This window comes from Ornithodoros turicata, chromosome 1 (assembly GCF_037126465.1).
Source record: "Ornithodoros turicata isolate Travis chromosome 1, ASM3712646v1, whole genome shotgun sequence".
In the NCBI taxonomy this organism is placed as follows: Eukaryota; Metazoa; Arthropoda; class Arachnida; order Ixodida; family Argasidae; genus Ornithodoros; species Ornithodoros turicata.
This window is the reverse complement of record NC_088201.1, coordinates 34,859,353-34,877,887: the sequence shown is the minus strand read 5'-3', so window position 1 is coordinate 34,877,887 and position 18,535 is coordinate 34,859,353. Positions and strand designations below refer to the sequence as shown.

The 18,535-nt window shown below is 40.9% G+C and overlaps 2 protein-coding genes and 1 long non-coding RNA gene across 4 annotated transcripts in view; 1 reads left to right on the top strand and 2 right to left on the bottom strand.

The window, feature by feature from the left end:
- LOC135377969 (uncharacterized) overlaps positions 1-2,056 on the bottom strand; it is a 13,232-nt gene extending 11,176 nt beyond the window's left edge. Inside the window, exon 1 of the long non-coding RNA XR_010418228.1 lies at positions 1,871-2,056. This is a non-coding gene — a long non-coding RNA (uncharacterized LOC135377969). The remainder of the gene's footprint in view (positions 1-1,870) is intronic.
- Positions 2,054-16,456, top strand: LOC135377966 (paraplegin-like). The gene is made up of 19 exons (XM_064610752.1): positions 2,054-2,380; positions 2,449-2,548; positions 2,753-2,845; positions 5,806-5,969; positions 6,054-6,134; positions 6,783-7,016; positions 9,261-9,410; positions 9,818-9,962; positions 10,069-10,177; positions 10,793-10,857; positions 11,142-11,206; positions 12,660-12,822; positions 13,510-13,620; positions 13,716-13,831; positions 14,865-14,948; positions 15,043-15,115; positions 15,188-15,357; positions 16,068-16,145; positions 16,216-16,456. Exons 1-19 carry the CDS (start codon positions 2,225-2,227, stop codon positions 16,420-16,422), a joined length of 2,364 nt encoding a protein of 787 aa, XP_064466822.1. The 5' UTR covers positions 2,054-2,224; the 3' UTR covers positions 16,423-16,456.
- The window catches only part of LOC135377968 (MTRF1L release factor glutamine methyltransferase-like), a 7,764-nt gene continuing 2,477 nt past the window's right edge, over positions 13,249-18,535 (bottom strand). For both annotated transcript variants that reach the window (XM_064610754.1, XM_064610755.1), the window contains one exon: positions 13,249-18,409. In XM_064610754.1, coding sequence (XP_064466824.1) covers positions 18,154-18,409 — 256 coding nt within the window. In that variant the 3' untranslated portion in view covers positions 13,249-18,153. The remainder of the gene's footprint in view (positions 18,410-18,535) is intronic.

Sequence of the window (18,535 nt, the reverse complement as noted above, 5' to 3'; positions counted from 1 at the left end):
CTGTAGTTGAAGTCGGCTGAAGGAGACATTTAATCCATGCAAAACTGCTTTGAGAAATAAGCAATCTATCCCTATGGGGACAGGTGGACACATTTTCTCGACGCACACACAAGTGACGACAGCAAAAAGGAGGTGTGAAAATTTCAGGTTACTTTGGCTTGTTTCATGTATTTGTATCAGTGAACTAGCAAATGACTTTGAGATTGTTCCACAGATTGGTCACAAGTGGATGTGGTAAGCTGCGTGAACAGTTCAGTGCAGAAACCTCGACATCTATCTGGGAAGATCTTATTTGGTTTTGTAGGAGTTGGAGTGGCTCGGGGTCCCCCGAAGCCCCAACGCCTAAGGCATTGATACCCGCTAATAGGTACCTTGAAAAATTTCTGCTTTAACTTGGCGAACGTTCCAAACATAAATGAAAAGTGGGAAGTGTTTCGAAGCCCAGGTCTGCTGCGTGCCTGCCGTTACATATGCTACCAGCAGTGATGGGCAGAGTACCTCAAAATTATACTTAAAGTAAAGTATCTGGCATCTTTAGTACTTCAAGTACAGTACAAATTAACCAATTCCAAATGTACTTCAAGTAAAGTACAAAGTACTAGGCAAAGTACTTCAAGTACTCATCAAGTACATTGCCAATTTAATTTGTATCACTTTGTATTTCACTGTTTAGTATCTGTGTCTTGCTTTTTTGGCAAAACTTTAACGAGCATTCTTGACAAATGCTCTGAAGCCATAAAGTCCTAGGTTAACTGCTAACCCGGAATATGAACTTAATCAGATGGCATAATTTGCAGTTACATGTAGAGAGGGAATCGGTCAGCTACGCTGTGATTATGCAAAATACGTAGTATTACACCCTGACTGATCCAAGATCACCCGCCTAGTCTGGTGTTCCGGTGCTAATCTTCTGCTATAACAGGCTAGGAAATTTCAAGGGAAAAAAAAGTACAAGCCAACAGAGATTATATTTATTTATTTATAGTACCCTCAGGGCCGTCAGGCAATACAGATATATTTCTGGGCATTCCTAGCTGCTTTTGGAAATACAACATGTTTAAAAAAAGAACATGAAGAAAGTAAAAAAGGATGAAGCACAATCTAAACCATTTTTTACGACTGTCAAAGGTTGATCGTGTAATGCTATCACACATTGTGATATAAAATGATGATTAATTGCCAATGAAGGAAACAATATAAAAAAAAAACATAGAACCCTACATTGGGAGAACTGAAATGACAACTGACCAAGTCATTGTGCTGCCGGTTGCAGTGTCATAATGTGTGCGTGTCTTTGCATTCCATTCGTTTTACATAATCATAGAAGCGATGGATGATACTTTTTTAACATTTTAGGCCTCTCAACAATAGATTTGCTTCAACAAATATGCTCTTTAAAAGCACAAAAATCCTCTTTGGTAAAATGTCAGACTGGGACAGTTGGTATTGCATCCCACTAAAAGCGCTGAAGTGATGACAAGACGACGAAAACACAGAGATAGCGCTATCTGTGTGTTTTCGTTTTCTTCTTGTCATTTTAGCGCTTTTAGTAGGGTGCATTTTTATCATCTTTTGTGATTTTTTGTCTGGAGTCCAAGTTTGGGTACTTCAGTACTTGATGGGAAAGTACTCGGGAAAAGTACTTTAAGTACGGTACAAAGCACACCATTTAAAATGTACGTAAAGTAAAGTACACAGAAATGTACTTAAAGTACTACTTGAGTACTTGGTACTTCAAGTACTGCCCATCACTGGCTACCAGCATACACAACATGTAAGCTATGAAGGTCAGCGATTGGAAATTTGATACTTGGATGGAATCAGCACGAATGCTAGGGGCAGGACTACAATGCTGATTATACGACCATACCTGCTTTGACAGCGGATGTGAGTCATGTGACGTGTATGTCGGTTATTTAATATTATGCCATTACGCCGTCGTGGTTGTTATGACTGGTTATGGCCAGTTATCTGCAACTACACCTACACTGTCTACACCTACACCACTACCACCTACCACTACCTCTGCCCTCTGCCTCTGCTACACCAACTACACTAGCGCCACGGCCACGGCGCGTGGCACGTGTGTCCCTCGGTTTCCGGCTACTTCCGGGCTCCGGCATATTTTTCCGGTCTTCGGTTGCAGTCGCAAAGCATGGTTTCAAATTTTGAGTACACTTATGTTGTCCATTGTCGTTTTGGATGGGTACATGGAAGTTAGATCATGAATACAAATATAGGCTCTGGCGTCCTACGACCTAGCAACTTAAAATCGTGGGCAAGCTTTCTTTTGCGTTCCGTTCAGAGTATCCAGGGGTCATGTGGAGCACGACCGTTCTATCTTCACGCAAACAGGAACAGCCCTTACGCGCACAGGAAGGTATCAGCTTGCATTACATGGAGGTGTTGAATAAATGTGTCCCTAATTCTACATTGAACGTGTTTTAGGCTTTTTCACAAGTGAAGTCCGAGTTGCGAGCAGTACACAGGCTCTTACAGAAATCTGCAATTCTGACAAGAAATTGTCCGTTTCCAACGTGTCATAATGGTAAGCAACGACAAGTACACAAAACAACAGCAGCAAGTTTATTTATTCTGCAAAGTATAAAAATGCTAAGTGGCTACGACACACACAAACTATATTGAACGATTGTTTGTGTGTTTCATCTTCAGAACAGTTACTTCCATCAGAAACGATATCTTGTGGCATATCAGTAGCATTGAGCAGATTTTGGAAACATCCATTTTGTAGCACTCCTAAGAAGCCTCCATACGAGTGCAGCTTTAAACCAGGAGCAGAATGGCCGGAACAAGGACAAGGACAAAGATAAAGATAAAGATGATGGTAAGCCATCAGTAATGATGTGTGCTACAGGGCAGGGCTGGACTGGTACAAAAAGTCCTACCAGCAAAATTGTCTCAAACTGGCCTATGGCCATTACAGGTGAGAACTTAAAGTTCTACTTTCTGAGGGGAGCTGTCTCCCTGATGGTCAGTATGGAGTACACATACTGTCCACAAACGGGGACAGACATTGCCTGTTACTGTGCTGAGCGACCCGCATGAGTCAACTCATGCGAACCAGTGGGAACTTTCCTGGCAAGTTCTATGGCCAGTCCAGCCATGCTACAGGATGGCATTTTTGCAAGCCAGTGGTAGTTAGTATGAATACACAAGAGCTATGGTACCGATACAGGACACAAAAGGAAAGTAAGGTAACTTCACTTCCATTGGATGCACACACAACAGTACTTTGAACATCCAATAATTTGAGGAACATATTAGCTGCCTTTGTCGACATGGTCTACTCAGTGAAGACATTTGACCAGGTCCTCTACGAGATGTGTATTTAAACCCTGTGATGCTGAGCGTATTTATATCTACATTACTTTACTTTTTGTGAATTTCATTATGAGAAGAAAAAAGAAAACAAGAAAATCTATTCTTGAATAATTGCCAACCTCGACATGAAGAAAGCCTTTACACAGTGAATTGAAACAAAGGCCTCAGTTTGGGAGCTGCCAATATTTTGGACAGTCTCTGTTCGAAATATCGGCTCCTCTAGACCTGAAGCTTTTGCTTCTATCTATCTTCATTGGGTCACTGAATTTCCAACTTTTAGATGATTTACAATTGTGAAGTTACATAAAAATTATTGTGAAGCTCTCCTTGTAACAGTTTCTTTTCTTTTTGCAAAATAAAGCATCTTTGCAGTGAAACTAATCTCTGTGGCTAATTTTTACAAGTTTTTATTATGAACTTGTGCACAAATGTGCAATTCTTTTTTGAGAACCTAAATTTTCTCTTGCAAGCCATGTTGTTTTCCTGATGTGGAGACGTGCCTCTTAGATAACCAGAGCAGAATGCATGCACCTTGGTTCCACTATCTTTATACATATCGGTACACACTCTCTTGTTTGCCACAAACTATATCATGATTCAGCTGGATAATGCATGGTTTACTTATTAGCTTTTTTTGGTTGGTAATAAGGTCGCAATTGAAATTATTTTTGGTTTGATACCCGTGGTTTAAAACAACTATGTAAGAGAACCTCTGTAGTGAGAAGTGTAGTATTTGCATCCTTTGTGATTTCTTCAAAGAATCTAATTCTGTGAGTGATCACTTTATACCTGGATGTACTTTGGCAACGACTGCTAATAAAGAGGAAGGGTAGTAGAACTAGGGAACAATGGGCATAACCAGTGTGCAGAATGTCGACGCCAACCAAAAACAGCTGGTGTCACTGACAATTTATTTTCAGTAAGCTTGAGCATAATATTCTGGCATTTGTCGGTTCATCTCCAGCATCTTTTAGTTTTGCAAATGTACATCTTCATTTACTAATATTCTTCATTAACGAATCCTGTGGGATTGAGTATAGCATGCATATATGCTCTACATCTAATCTCCCTCTCTCTAATTGCGACGAAGAACACAGCATGTTCTAAATTTCTAGCTGCATTTGCTAATGAGTAATAAATTGAAGGCGGGTGCTGAAAAGATAGTGAGGTTCAAGAGCAAGTATGACCCTATAGCTTGTTTACCATTGCTATTGCTCCAAAACTGAGTATATGGATGTAAATTACCTAGCTGACAGAAGTTCTTGAGCTGAGTTGAAGTTCAAATTTTCATCAGAGTGCAAAACCCGTTTTGCATCTTCACCTGTCAATAAGCACATGAGTATTTAATCATATTTTAACAACTTTCTGAACTAGACAAAGATACGAATGTCAGTATTCAACTGTGCCATGGAGTTCACATAATATACATGAAGAGAGCAGATCAGTGTTAGATCTGCATTTTTAGTACGTCACAGAATTTTGTATTTGTATATTTGCTGATACAACGACTAGTGCATCCTTCAGGGAAGAATGGAGCTAACAAGTGTAGCAATGTAACTTTTCAGCTTCTTTCTTGCCCTGATGGTATGCTAACACTATTCCTTGTATTCTCTTCCCACATGTACCAGGAAAGCTAAGCAATTTTTTTATTTTTTAATACCTCTACTTGGCATTTTGTATTTAGTACTTTGAAGAGCTTTTTATATGCTTCTGCGTTATGAGTTTTTCTGTGCTGTTTGTTTAGGGTTTGTTACTTTGCCAAATTTTTGTTAGTTTTTGTAGTTCTCATGCAATGTGTAGCAATTTCTAGGCCAGCGAGCTGGGCTGGTTCTAATGCCAGTGTCAGGTTATCACATTCACCTTCTATACAGGCAGATCCAAAACAGAAAGGGAAAAAAATCTATTTTTTGAAATACGACTAGTGAAATTGAAATTAGAGTTCAAATTATTAAAAGTAATAAAATTAGCAGTCTGTCATCATGTGCCAATTCGTGGCACCTTGTTCTTGGCATCGGGACATCACTGGAGGGTGATTGCAAGCTGGTTTATAAAAAAATAAGGGTATCATTGATACCCTCTCAAAGATCTTACAACACACTTTCGTTATATGGTGCCCTACATTTTCCCAAAAAATCAATATGAAAGTGAAAGAAGGGAAGGAACACAAAATTTATGGCCTCACACCTAATTTTGAGTTTTGTTTGACAGTCTCAGTGGTTTCCACCTTTTATTGTAAAGAATTCATTGTTAGCAACAGATGCAAATGAAACATGATACAGTATCTTGCTGTGGGTATCAATGCATGTAAAGATAATGCCACAACACAAATTATAAAACCAAAGGCATTGTTGTGCATTTCTTGCCTGATTTGACATTGATATTGAATTAATTGATGTTGAAACAGTACCACAAAGTATTCATTTTCTTGTTGATGTTGAGAAAATTCTTTTGTGCACATTCTAGACGAGTCAAAAGTTTCCCTTCTGGCCAAGGCAGCCATTTGGATGATGACAGCATACATAGTTATCACACTGATGTCTCTCCTGTTCCCGTCAAGTAACCAGCCTGATGTGTTGCGTTACGTGTCTTGGAATGAGTTCTATCACCACATGCTTGCCAAAGGGGAGGTATGCTTTACCATCAAAACTGCCATAGAAATTGCAGAAATGTTCAGTGTCAATCATATCTGCTTTCTTTGCCCTCTGGATTAGGTAGAAGAAGTTATTGTGCGACCAGAGCTCGACCTAGTAACGATATATTTGCAAGATAATGCTGTCATCAAGGGGAAAAAGGTAGACAGTCCTCACCTTCATCGCTGAGTTGAGGTGACCTGTGAATGGGTTCAAAGGGATGGTTCGCTCTCCATTCATCAATTTGTAGCCTTTTGTTTCCGTGGTTAGTGTATTCCCTGATGTACTGAGTCCCTGCTTCACTTTTCACCAGCTTGAGTGGTATAATTTCTTATCTGTATTGTAAATCATTGAAGTCCACACGGTTTGAAATTCTTGCACAGAAAACTCAGTGCAACAACATTATGGTAGCATGAGGGCATCCCCTTGGCGCAGCGTTTCAGTCTCTCCTGCCGCAGAATTTTCGTCCCGCTGCAGAGAATACGTGAGGAGGAGGTGTGAAAAAGTACGCCGACCATCCTGGTGAGAACATCACAGAAACTTCATGCAAGCTAATGAGGAGATTCTCCTGCTTGTTCCTTCACGTGGGTGCACGTCCGTTGCCGGCTCTCACGACAAAATACTCTGGAAATACGTCGATTTCGAGCCAAAGGGCATGTAGGGGAGTTGCTTGTGGTCAAATGCTTCTGCCAGATATGTTTATTTGAATTACGTTAGGGAGTGAACTTTCCCTTGAGCAACCAATGTACAGTACCAGGAAAGGTGTTTTCGTTAACTAATCGAAGTGCACCTGCTCTGTCTCTGTCACAGTCGGAGCACAAGACGTATCACATGAACATTGTGGATGTGGAGCACTTTGAAGAAAAGCTACGTGCTGCTGAAAAGAGTTTAGGCATTCCGGCTGATGCTGGTGTTCCCCTTGTTTACGAACGTAATCAGGAGAGCACATGGCTTCTGCTGGCTTCACTTGTTGCTGTTGCTCTTATGATACTGTTAATGTTCCGAAGTGGCACCATCAAGACACCCCAAGGCATGGACTTCTTTGTAAGTGTTGTGTTCTGTCCTATGCAATGATATAATAGGGTAGGACTGTTTTTACATGTACAGGCCAATAGCACCAAAAATCCAAGGGACATCCAAGTTGAGTTATAATTAGGGAGCTACTTTTTTGGGTTAAACCCGATTCCACCCGGTTATTCCCCTCAAACTGACCTCCGACCGATTCGGGTTAAACCCGATTTCTCCCCGAATTCCAGCCGCTATGAAATCCTCAAGTGACGTTTCCACTGAAGACGAACAAAGGTCGCCACGTGTAACACATGTAAGAATGGGTCACTTAGGTTCCCAGCAATACATCCATGTGTGTCAACACTGTCTATGCCTCCGGGGATTACCGCTATAAGGTCACGATCCCGCAAAAAAAAAAGATATTAGGAAAGGACTTAATAGACAAGAGGAGAAACAAAAACACCCGATAACACCCGAAGGCACAATTGTCACCCGATTTCTCCCCGAATTACAGATTTAAAAATAGCGCCCGATTTTTACCCCCCGAATCTGAGAAACGCATTTAACCCGAAAAAGTCACTCCCTAGTTATAATTAATGGTTCCAAGAGTTAATGTACAAAACTAAAAGGCTGCTAACAGTGTGAGCTGTAAATCCTGCTTGAAGGAAACAAAATTAACAATCAGTGTACACTACTTTTTTGATTAACGATAATGTGTATGCAGTATCTAGGCAGTAACGCTTCCTTAATTGAAAGCAAAGTTTATATGAAAAGCTTTTTGCCAATGACATCAGTGTATTTACGTATAAGCTTCCTCCCTTTTTTGTTGCGAAGGGTTGTACTATTGTGTGCATGCGGGTTGTAGTTCAGTGTCTGAACTACAATTGGTTCATTGGTACAAGATTGTTTGTATTGCAATATCTGTGTAGATCAATACGATCAGTGTCCAAAACAATTTTATTTTGCTATATTTGATGCTTGAATAGTTGTTTGTATCTGGTCTACAAGCAAATTTTTGCTGTTTGTATGTTCCTGCAAGGAACAAAAATGAGAAAAACATAATTATTACATGGCAAAATGAAATAGTGCAACGAGACGAGGACCCACAAAGAAGAGGATGCACGCAGGACGAGAGCTAACTAACTTGCTTGAGCTAACGGGTGGGCTTTCAAGGGTGGTTTTGTTTTTAATAAAACTTTCAGTTGCAAGTAAGCACTCGTTCTGTATGCACTCACTTCTTCGTGTGTCCTCGTCTCGTTGTTGCACTATTTCGTTTTGCCATGTGTCTTTAACAACTCGTCCAACATTCTACCCTCCGAATTAGGTTAACTTTTTGTGGTGGATTCTTGAGCAGCCTCATAGAAAGTTCAAATTATATCAGAAGTAGACATGACAGAAACCAGAGAGAAATTGGCCTATTGTGCCCCATGATGTGAAAAGCCTGAGTCTGCGCAACAACTAAAGGGACAGGACAAACACACGACTTAATGAGTCACTGAGTCGTGTGTTTGTCCTGTTCCTCTGGTTGTCGCCCAGACCACGACCTACTAGATTATAACAACCATGTCATATGCATCCCTTCCCAGCGCCACATTTAGAAGCTAGCGGGGGCGCTACTCATCGGCACAGCTATTGCTAACTCAATTTCTGCAGTACTTTGTGCTTCGGCTTACCTTTGTATTTTTGCACAAGCGGTGGATGTCCCACGGGAGATGCTTCTTTCTAAAGTTGATTATCATCATCATTCTACGTGTTTTCACAGTTAGCTGTTGCTGTCGTCTGCTATGGTAGTTGTGCATCCACTTCTGCGCATTCAAAATTCAAATTTCCATTGTCCAATCATGATACAGATCCCGCAGGCCGATGAGTAGCGCCCCTAGCGGATCGGGCGGACAGGCTCCTCATAGGGATTGCCGATTATGACGTGGTCATTATAATTTAGTAGGTCATGGCCCAGACTCAGGCTTTTAACATCATCGAGTTTGTCCACCAGCTGGCCTGCATCTATGCCATACTATCATTTACCCTATTGTGGCTTTTCTGATCCACTGGGAATGAATAACAATGTGATTTGCTTATGATGCCATTAATTATTTAGGCCATAGAGTGGTGACTCCACTCCCTTGTTGTGGACATTTCTAAATACATTTGCATTGCTCTTCAAGAAGATTATTGAATTTCATATTTATTATATTGATAGGCATTAGCTGAAGCCACAAGATGCATTTGAATGAATTTTAGCATGTTGTTTCATGTTCTACTTCATTTTCTTACTTTCAGTCCCAGATGGGCCGGGCACGATTTACTGTTGTTGATCCCTTGACGGGATCCGGGAAGGGTGTCCGCTTCAAAGATGTGGCAGGTCTGCAGGAGGCAAAGCAAGAAATCATGGAATTTGTAGATTACCTCAAACGCCCAGAGCGTTACACCGTAAATATTCCCAATTTGTCGTTCTCACCGTGTCCTAGGCAAACATTTATTGAGTGCTGTCGGTTCTGTGCAATAATGTCTTAATTATCTAAATATCCATTATTGAAATGTCAGTGGCAGTCGTGCTATCTGGTCTTTTTAGTCAGTACCCTTGTGCATTGATACAGTAATGTCTATCAGAAGGGAGGGATAATGGAAAGGTGGCGGCAAGCATTGATCATAGATAAAATGGTTAAAAAGCAAGCGAGCTGGTGGCTAAGATCCATGACGAAAACCCGAGACTGGGAAAAAGACGAAAAATTGTGTTGTGTCGTCTGTTTTTCGTCTTTTTCCCAGTCTCGGGTTTTCGTCATGGATTGATCATAGATTAGTCTCCACCTATGACATGCACACGTTCTATTACACAGGCTTTGGGTGCCAAGGTACCGAAAGGTGTTCTCCTCTTGGGGCCTCCTGGCTGTGGAAAGACAATGTTAGCGAAGGCAGTAGCAACTGAAGCTAGCGTCCCATTTCTTGCCATGGCTGGTTCAGAGTTTATAGAAATGATAGGAGGTACATATCGCTGTTTTGTACTCCTGTTTCGTTTCGCGGGCTTAAATAGTCACTTTGCGTGCCTTGTGGTCGATAGGGAAGCTCATGAGTTCTTTGGTACATGCAGGCCTAGGAGCTGCAAGAGTTCGGGATTTATTTAAGGAAGCACGGAAGCGAGCGCCCTGCATAGTCTACATTGACGAAATCGATGCTATTGGAAGAAGACGTAGTGATCTGTGAGTTAATGTTGTGGAGCCCCTGATGGGCAAGCAGTTTTACTGTTCTAGGAACTATGTTTCTCTAAAATGCATTGCTTGAGTTTAATATCCCACCCGGTAAAAGAAAAATGGTAGGAGGTAATAAAAATGTATGATTGTGATTAGTTTTTCTAAGCTATCATTAGTGCAGGTCTAACACTGCCATAAAGTGCACCTAGTAAATGTGTCTCTTAAATTTACATGCTTCTCTTGCTGTGCATCACCCAATATTAAAATTATTAGCATCGACATATTAAAATATCTGCTACTATGTTTACTATTTGTACTTATTCAGCCCCCTTTCTTGCCTTTTCTTTGCTTTTTGTCCTTCCATGTGGCATGTGGTGGGCTCATGCTCGCCACTAGAGTACAAACCCCACTGTTTGAAAATCACTGTGCTAGTGACAGTATTTTTGTACAATATGACAAGGAATGGGATGTGAAAAACTTGGAAAATTCTGTAATGCTAGTGCTCTAGCTCTGCTCTAGTGCTACAACCAATTTTGGATGTTAACTGGGTGGTACTAGCGAATATCTTGACCTCTGGAGAGTTTCAGGTTCTTGTAAAATTCTATGCACCATTCCTTCTTTTAGGGGAGTAGAAGGATCAACAGGAGAGGAAGAGCAGACTTTAAATCAACTTCTTGTTGAAATGGATGGTAAGTTTCATCTGTAGCACATTTTGAGTGCTTCATTCCAAGGAGAAAATAGATTACTTAGATAATACAGAAAATAGACAGATAGAGAAAGAGCTATTATTACTTGTTATATTGTTGTGTAGTTTTCACATACATGTGATATTACACTGTTAGCACAGATAAGATATCTTTGCGTGGAATTAAACCTAAGTAGTAGCCTTTTACCATTTTAGACGTTTGCCTATTCAGCTATATAGCAGAAACACCCTATTGATTGAGCCTGCTACTTTGCTCATATTTCTCAGGAATGGCAACCAAAGCAGGGGTAATCCTTCTGGCTTCAACAAACCGATCTGAAGTTCTGGATAAAGTAAGCTGAATTATTTTTATTGCAAAGGTTCTGACATCTACTGACTGATGCTGGACTTCTTTAAATAACAATTAAAGGGGCAGTGAAAGCCCCCACAAACACACTGAAATTTCTGATGCCATGCAACACTCAGTTAATGATATATGATATGTCTACTAAATATGTGTATATACTAGCTAAGATATGTCTTCTTGCAAGAAAGACGGTGGCAGGACGAAGATTCCTCTGATGTACATGACATGAGTGAAATAGTTATTTTGGACAAGATAACTGTTAGCTGCTCACCGTGATTGCCAGAAACGCCACTACAAGATTCTGAAATGTTTTCAACAGAATTGTGTTGACCTTTAATATCCCTCTGCATTTCATGGTGTAATCGAAGACATCAAGACTTAAGATTTGTTTCATAAAACCTCAAGAGGTAACATCCTGTCACCATTCTTTATGGCAGTCTTTAGTACAGACCACATGTTGCTACATCGTGTGTTTGTACCTGCTGTCCATCAGGGAACGTATGGTACGAAGTTCCTCATAGAACTGCTCGTGGTACACTTCCTCTACGCACTGAAATACATGAGCCGTCATCATGTCAGTGTGGCATCTCCCTGTATCTTAAAGGTGGTGTCCGGACAAAAAACGCAGTTGGACTCAAGTTGCAATCGGAATAGTGGGTGCCTGAAATACATGTAACCGGAATATTTCGATTTGAAGCAGTTGGAAACATTAGAACATGAATTCAATCTGATCTGCGCACTCCCGGCTGAATTCAGGCCACAGTGTGTGGACTGACGTCACTGGAGTCGGTTATGAAGGCAGGCTGTCCATCACAAAATGTGATCTTCCGACTCTCAATCTGCTGCTGAACAGTTGCTAGAAGCATCTCCGTTCATACTTTCGGTAGTATCAGATTGCAACCAGCCTGGCGACGCCGTCAGCTGAGCGATTGGGAATCTCGTCGGCAATGCCAGTTACGTCACTGTAAGAGGCAAAGCAGTGAAGGGCCATTTCGACCGGAATCCGGCAGTTGGTTTTATGAAAAAACACGAATTAATTTTGCTAAACTCTTTTGGTGTTTTCTTGTTGGAAGGCATCTCCAAGTGGATATCACATTAACTTTAGAATTCTGGATTCCTCGCAGACACCACCTTTAAAGCTGGAGCAGATGGTTTCTTATTGTGCAGTTCATTTGTCAGTTTTTAGTGACTCATTCCAGAAACAGGAAGAGCCTTGCTTGAGTTCACTCATACTGTCTTTGACGACTTTTACCAGTTACTCCTGCTTGATCAGACCTCAGTGCTGTTTTCTGTAATGTGCTTCTACTTTTTCCAGTTGTAAAACTGCCCTTGGCCAATAATTTTGAATAAATTTTTTTATCACTTCATTCCTCATTGCAGAATAATGGCAGAAGTTAGAGCAGTAGCGAAGCTATAGGTACTTTTTTATTTTCTTCCAGGCTCTTCTACGACCCGGTCGTTTTGACAGACACATTCTGATTGATTTTCCCACATTGGCTGAACGCAAAGAGATCTTTGAACAGCATTTAAAAGCAATCAACCTCGATAATCCTCCTTCGCATTACTCTAAGCGCCTTGCTCAACTTACTCCAGGATTTAGTGGTAAGGAAAATATGTTTTTAATTTCTCGCTTATGGTTCCCTGTGAGTTTGCATTTCTAGACTCTTGTGAATGGTAATTTTCCTTTTTTACCCAAATACGAGTAGTAAAATGCTTCTTTTCTTTCAAAGTGAATAAATTTCGAAGTTCTGTTCTTTCTGCACTATCATTCGCTCCACGGTTTACGGTATTGCATTAGATTAACTCAACTATGTTAAATTTGGATAAATATAAATATGGCATACTTTTTAAATATTTCAATGTTTCTGAACCTCACAGAAAAATGTGTTTGCATGAAATTTGATGATTTGGTGATGGTTTAGCTTTTATAATCAGGGCAATCCAAAATAATACAGTACAGTTGTGCAGTATACTTTACCTAGGGCAACAATGTAATGTTACAGTAGCTTCTTGAAGAAAACATGCGAGTACAGAAGAATATTCTGTTTTATTTGTTTCTTCAGTGTCCCTTTACATCCAGCGGTTTGGAGTACCAAATTATGTAAGGCAACATAAATAAGATTCAATCAAGGCAGATGATAACTAGCATATTCTAGCAATAGATGTAGATACATTATTCATATGCATATCTAATATCTCTAATCTTTGCATGTGCTGCAGCATTTATTTGAGTTTGCTTTACAAATGTGTATCAAGAAGGAAAAATACACTTTATGGTCACCCATACAGGAGCAGACATTGCAAATGTGTGCAACGAAGCAGCACTGCATGCTGCTCGCAACAAGGAGAAAGTAGTCTCAGCTGGAAATCTGGAATATGCAGTTGAAAGAGTTGTTGGAGGTAGGCGGGCTACCGAGCCTATTTATCGTGCAATACTTCTACATTTAACTGCGCACAGATGCAGTGCACTCATACTGTAACCAAAATGTACTTAGGAACTGAAAAAAGAAGTCAAGTTATGTCATTAACTGAAAAGCAAGTAGTGGCCTATCATGAATGTGGCCATGCACTTGTTGGATGGCTATTGGAACATACAGATGCCCTCATGAAGGTAAGTGTAGCTTGTGACTAAGGGTGGGTTCACACGAGGGACGCATCCCCGGGATAAGTCCGCGGCGGGCGGTGACGTCACGTGGACGGAGAAGTCCCCGTCCCCGCCGGGCATTCACTCGGGATGAGGGATGGGAGCAGATAAGTCCGTCTCCAACAACACTTATCAGGCTGCATGAACGAGTTTTCTCACTTTTCTACACTGTGGTTGAACAGAAAAAATGACACTTTGTACGTTGCGGTACATTGCACCTCCAGCATTCCACAATGGAGGGAACCACTGCACTAACGAAATAAGAAACTGCTATCGTCGATGACAAGACATATTTCGCGGTCGAGGCCTTTGCGTACGAGCAGTGTTGCCCTGCCGCGGAATCATAAAATGTCCACTTCGTTGAAAAGAAAGAACTGCACTGAGTTTTCAGCAAAGGAAACAGACAACTGTGAGTTCTCGAGTCTGGACACGTAGTAAAAGCTACTTACAGTACAAAGCGACAAATGCATATGCAAAACCTGTCATAATCATAATAGTCATAATCATAATTTATCTGTTGTTGTTCTATTGTGCAGTAAGGTCACATTTCCACGCCGTGCTATAGTGGGTATCGTATTTGGAGATCCGCTTGCTCGTAGCAAAACCCTCGTTTTCGCAATTTTTTCTTGCTTCGTGAAGGCCCGTACACGATTCCTCTTTTTTTATTAAGCTGTTCTTCGAATACCCTCTGCTTCAGTGGTCAGAGCTGTAAAACAGCCTGTCGAAAGAAGAAGAAAAGGAAAAAAAAAACAGTCAAAAGACGTTGCTCCATCCTCAAGTCCCCCGCCAACACGGGGACCGTTTGTAGGTCGGAGACGAATGGTCCGCGGTGGGATTCCAGTCCTCCGCGGACCGGAGAAGGCGCACATTTTGATGACGTAGGCTTTGACGTTTACATCATCGACAGACTTATCCTGGGGATGCGTCCCTCGTGTGAACCCACCCTAACCGACATGAGCATGGCACTTTTTTTTTTTTCTTAAGTAGTTCTTTTATTTAGGTTTCTATAGTCCCACGGACAACAAACGCACTGGGGTTTTCTCAGTATTTGCCCTCTGACCAGAAGCTGTACACTTATGAACAGGTCAGTACAGTATGCAATTACATTTCATGTGCAAGAGAGTATGGGGATTTAGGGTGTCCAAGCGCTTAAGAATTTGTCTTGTGCATGCTTACAGTTGTTCCAGAAGATGTGCATGGCACTTGGCGGAAGGGTAGCAGAATCCCTGACTTTTAATCGCGTCAGTACTGGTGAGCTTACTTTATCCACTCATCTTGGTGGTCACTAGAGTTTCTAGTGCAATGTTATATTCCCATGTCCAGGTGCAGAGGATGACCTCAAGAAAGTGAGGAAAATGGTATATGCCATGATTCAGCAATATGGAATGGACCCCGTAATTGGTCCCTTGTCCTTCCCAGAGGAAGACAAAAATGGTGCAGGTGTGGTAGGACGAAAGCCGTACAGTAGGAGATTAGCACATACAATAGATGAGGTAACTACTTGTCAGTTACTGATGTTCGATAGTAACACATGCGATATCAGTACTGCAGAAACTTTGCAGTTATACTGCCCCTAGACTGAAAAAGTGCCTTCCACCAATAGTTCCTCTCTGCTCTGCCCCACCTGTAATATTGCCCTGGTTCACCTTGGGGTAGAGGCCAATCGTGCGGAGTGCATATGAGTGCACAGCATGGTTTGCTGAAATTTGTGTTTGTCTGTGTAATTCGCTGCAACCAAAATTTTCTCCACTCAGAACCAGGGCCAACTATACTGCAGCCCTCTGTGTTCTCTTATATGGCAGGCTCTATAACTTGAGCTAAGCACTGAGAACATAAGTATTGATAAATGCTCATGAAGTTCACACTTGATCAAATCTTACAATTGTGCCCAAGTGTGTTTAGGTACTGAGCATTTTCTCCACTGCTCATAATAGTATCCATCGTAATTCTGTTAGCAACAAAGCACCGCGTTACATGAACACCTGTATACTGGACAGAACAACTGATGAAAGTTTCATTTAAAGTTTGTCAGTCACAAGCAACACACCCTCTGTGGTGCTGCCTTCTCCCTGCCTGTAGCATAGCTTACTAAATAAATATGGAAGATTACTGCCTAGCCCATAAATACTGTGTTCTACCATGATGCATTACCGCACAAACCATCATAGTGCTGTCCCCAATTAACTCTTTTTCTGGCATGCAGCAAGCACGTCTCGTTGTAGCAAAAGCATACAAGACAACAGAGACAGTATTAAAGGAGAACAGTGACAAACTTAAGTTGGTAAGTTGTAATTCACCTCCTGTTGTGGTTCTACAGTCTTTGACAATGCTGTTTTTTTTTCTTCTTCCAGTTAGCTGAAGAACTTTTGAAGCGAGAAGTACTGAACTATGCTGATATAGAGCAGTTGATTGGTCCTCCACCATTTGGTCGAAAACACCTCATTGAAGTACTGGATCTTGGACCAGTAGCACAAGAGAAGAAACAAAAAAGTTCAGAGCAAGATAGACAAGGAAAAGCACAACAAAACACTGCTGGTACCACCAATGTCACGTCTTAGCATATTTGTTATTAAACTAGGCTTTAGATTCCAATCAGTGGCATGATGATTACACCATTCTGCATAGTATTTTTAAAACATGCATTGTTAATAAGTAGTGGGTGATTGAAGACAAATATTTTCTCTCCTCGGTAGGAATTTTTGACCAAAAGGTGTTACTAAAAAGGATGCTAAATGTAATGTTTCATTGGAATCTGCACCTATATTTTAATTATGTGGAAAACTTTCATGACCCTTATCACCAGTGACTAGATGGCTGTTTGCAGCACAGTGTTAGGGGTAACTCATTACTGTAACTAAGCTACTTTTTTCGGTAACTTAACTCGTTGCTTTTGAACTTCGGTAACGTCTTGAGGAACTCGTTCCTTTTTTAGGGAACTGTGTCAAAGTAACATGAAATAAGTTCCGAGTTCCCTTTGTTCAATTCTGGTCTACAAATAACACAAGCTGCTGCGTCGTCCCCCTCCAAGGGTACGGCAGTCACGTGTGTGTACATGGCGCAGCTGACTTTGCGCCCTCGTCGTTGCGCGGTGAACTCTGCAAATTGTGTTCTGGCCATATACTCAGGTGGCATTCATCACAGCGATGAGCAGTGTATTTATGATGACCACTGTGTATCAAGATTAGATGCCACACTTGGTGCGGTTCTATGAAATATGCTCAGGCTTCTTCAACTATGGAATTTATCCACCAGCTTGCCTGCACTTATGCTGTATTATCAATGCGAGAGGACAACCACCCATAGAACCTAAAATTCTGATGCCTGCTTTCTGCTCCGTTGAATAATTTTATTACGGAAACAGAATGATCAAGAGAAGCACATAGACATATGCTTATTTCATTATATAAATACCGGTACCATTTTGATGCAGCAAAAGTAGTATAGTAAAATGTCTTGCACCACATATTGTGAAATTAAGATCTGAATCAATTATGGAAATGTCAAGGACTAAAAAGTGTAGATATAGGTAAAAAGTAACTTGAAAGTACCTCGTTATTTTTCCAAAGTAACTTAGGAACTCCAAGTTCATTTTCATTACTGGTAACCATTACATTTTGCACGCAGTAACTTAACTTGTAATGAGTTCCTTTTGTCGAGTAACTTCCTCAACTCTGGTGCAGCATTGCTCCTGCGGGTGAGGAGGCTGACGAGAAAATGCCATCATCCATTCGCTGATAAATGCTACAGTGTTGCACAAGTTGCACAACAGAGGCCCCGAGGCACCATTTAAAATAACCACTGGGAAGGGACCATAAACTGCCTCGAGTGAGACTGCAGTATGTTCAAATAAATAAATAAACTGCTACATAAACGTATCTGAGAGGTTAAAGGAGCGAGTGACTCCTCTGGATCATTTGGTGTGGAACCACCCATCTGCTATGCTAGACAATCCATGTTTATGCATTCTGGATAGCAACTAAGCTGAAATGTGCACACAAATAGACAAACACAACACAAAGAATAGGGAAATTAAGAAGGTTGTTGAAAAGGCCAGACGACAGCGGGGCTCTACCCAACACTCTTGACTGCAGGGTGTATCTTCGTTGCACAATATTGTGTGTCTGCAGAACATTTAGTATTCTGTTTACTTATTTTACTACAGTCCTAAATGCTATTACTAGTGTCCAGAAGTAATGCATAGAATATATGTTAAATGCACAACAATCGCAATATTTTAAATGCTGCCACACGAGAGATGTACAATAAACGAGTGATGACATAATTATATTCTATTTTTGGAAGGCTGTTTCTAGTAATAAATGTATAAATCTCTCTCGCTTTGTAAAGTCAGGGTGGACCTTGATAAGCCTCAGTGCCTGGTATTCTTTGGAGTTCAAAATATCCCTGATGATGGGAGGATGCAACAGCCCAACTTCTAAAAATATCTGCCCTTTGCTCTTGAGGTGCCCCAAGGAGAACTTCAAAATGCTTCGAATTATATTTAAGCCATCATGGCCTCCAAAGAGAGCATTGTGGTCTTCAAACCTGAAAGCAATGTGCATAACTGTCATTACCCCGTGCAATTTTCCTGATACTGCTATTTCAGTTATTAATTTCAGTTAACGGCAGTTAAAATGTAATACAGGTTAATATTTTTTGTTGAGTTTTAAA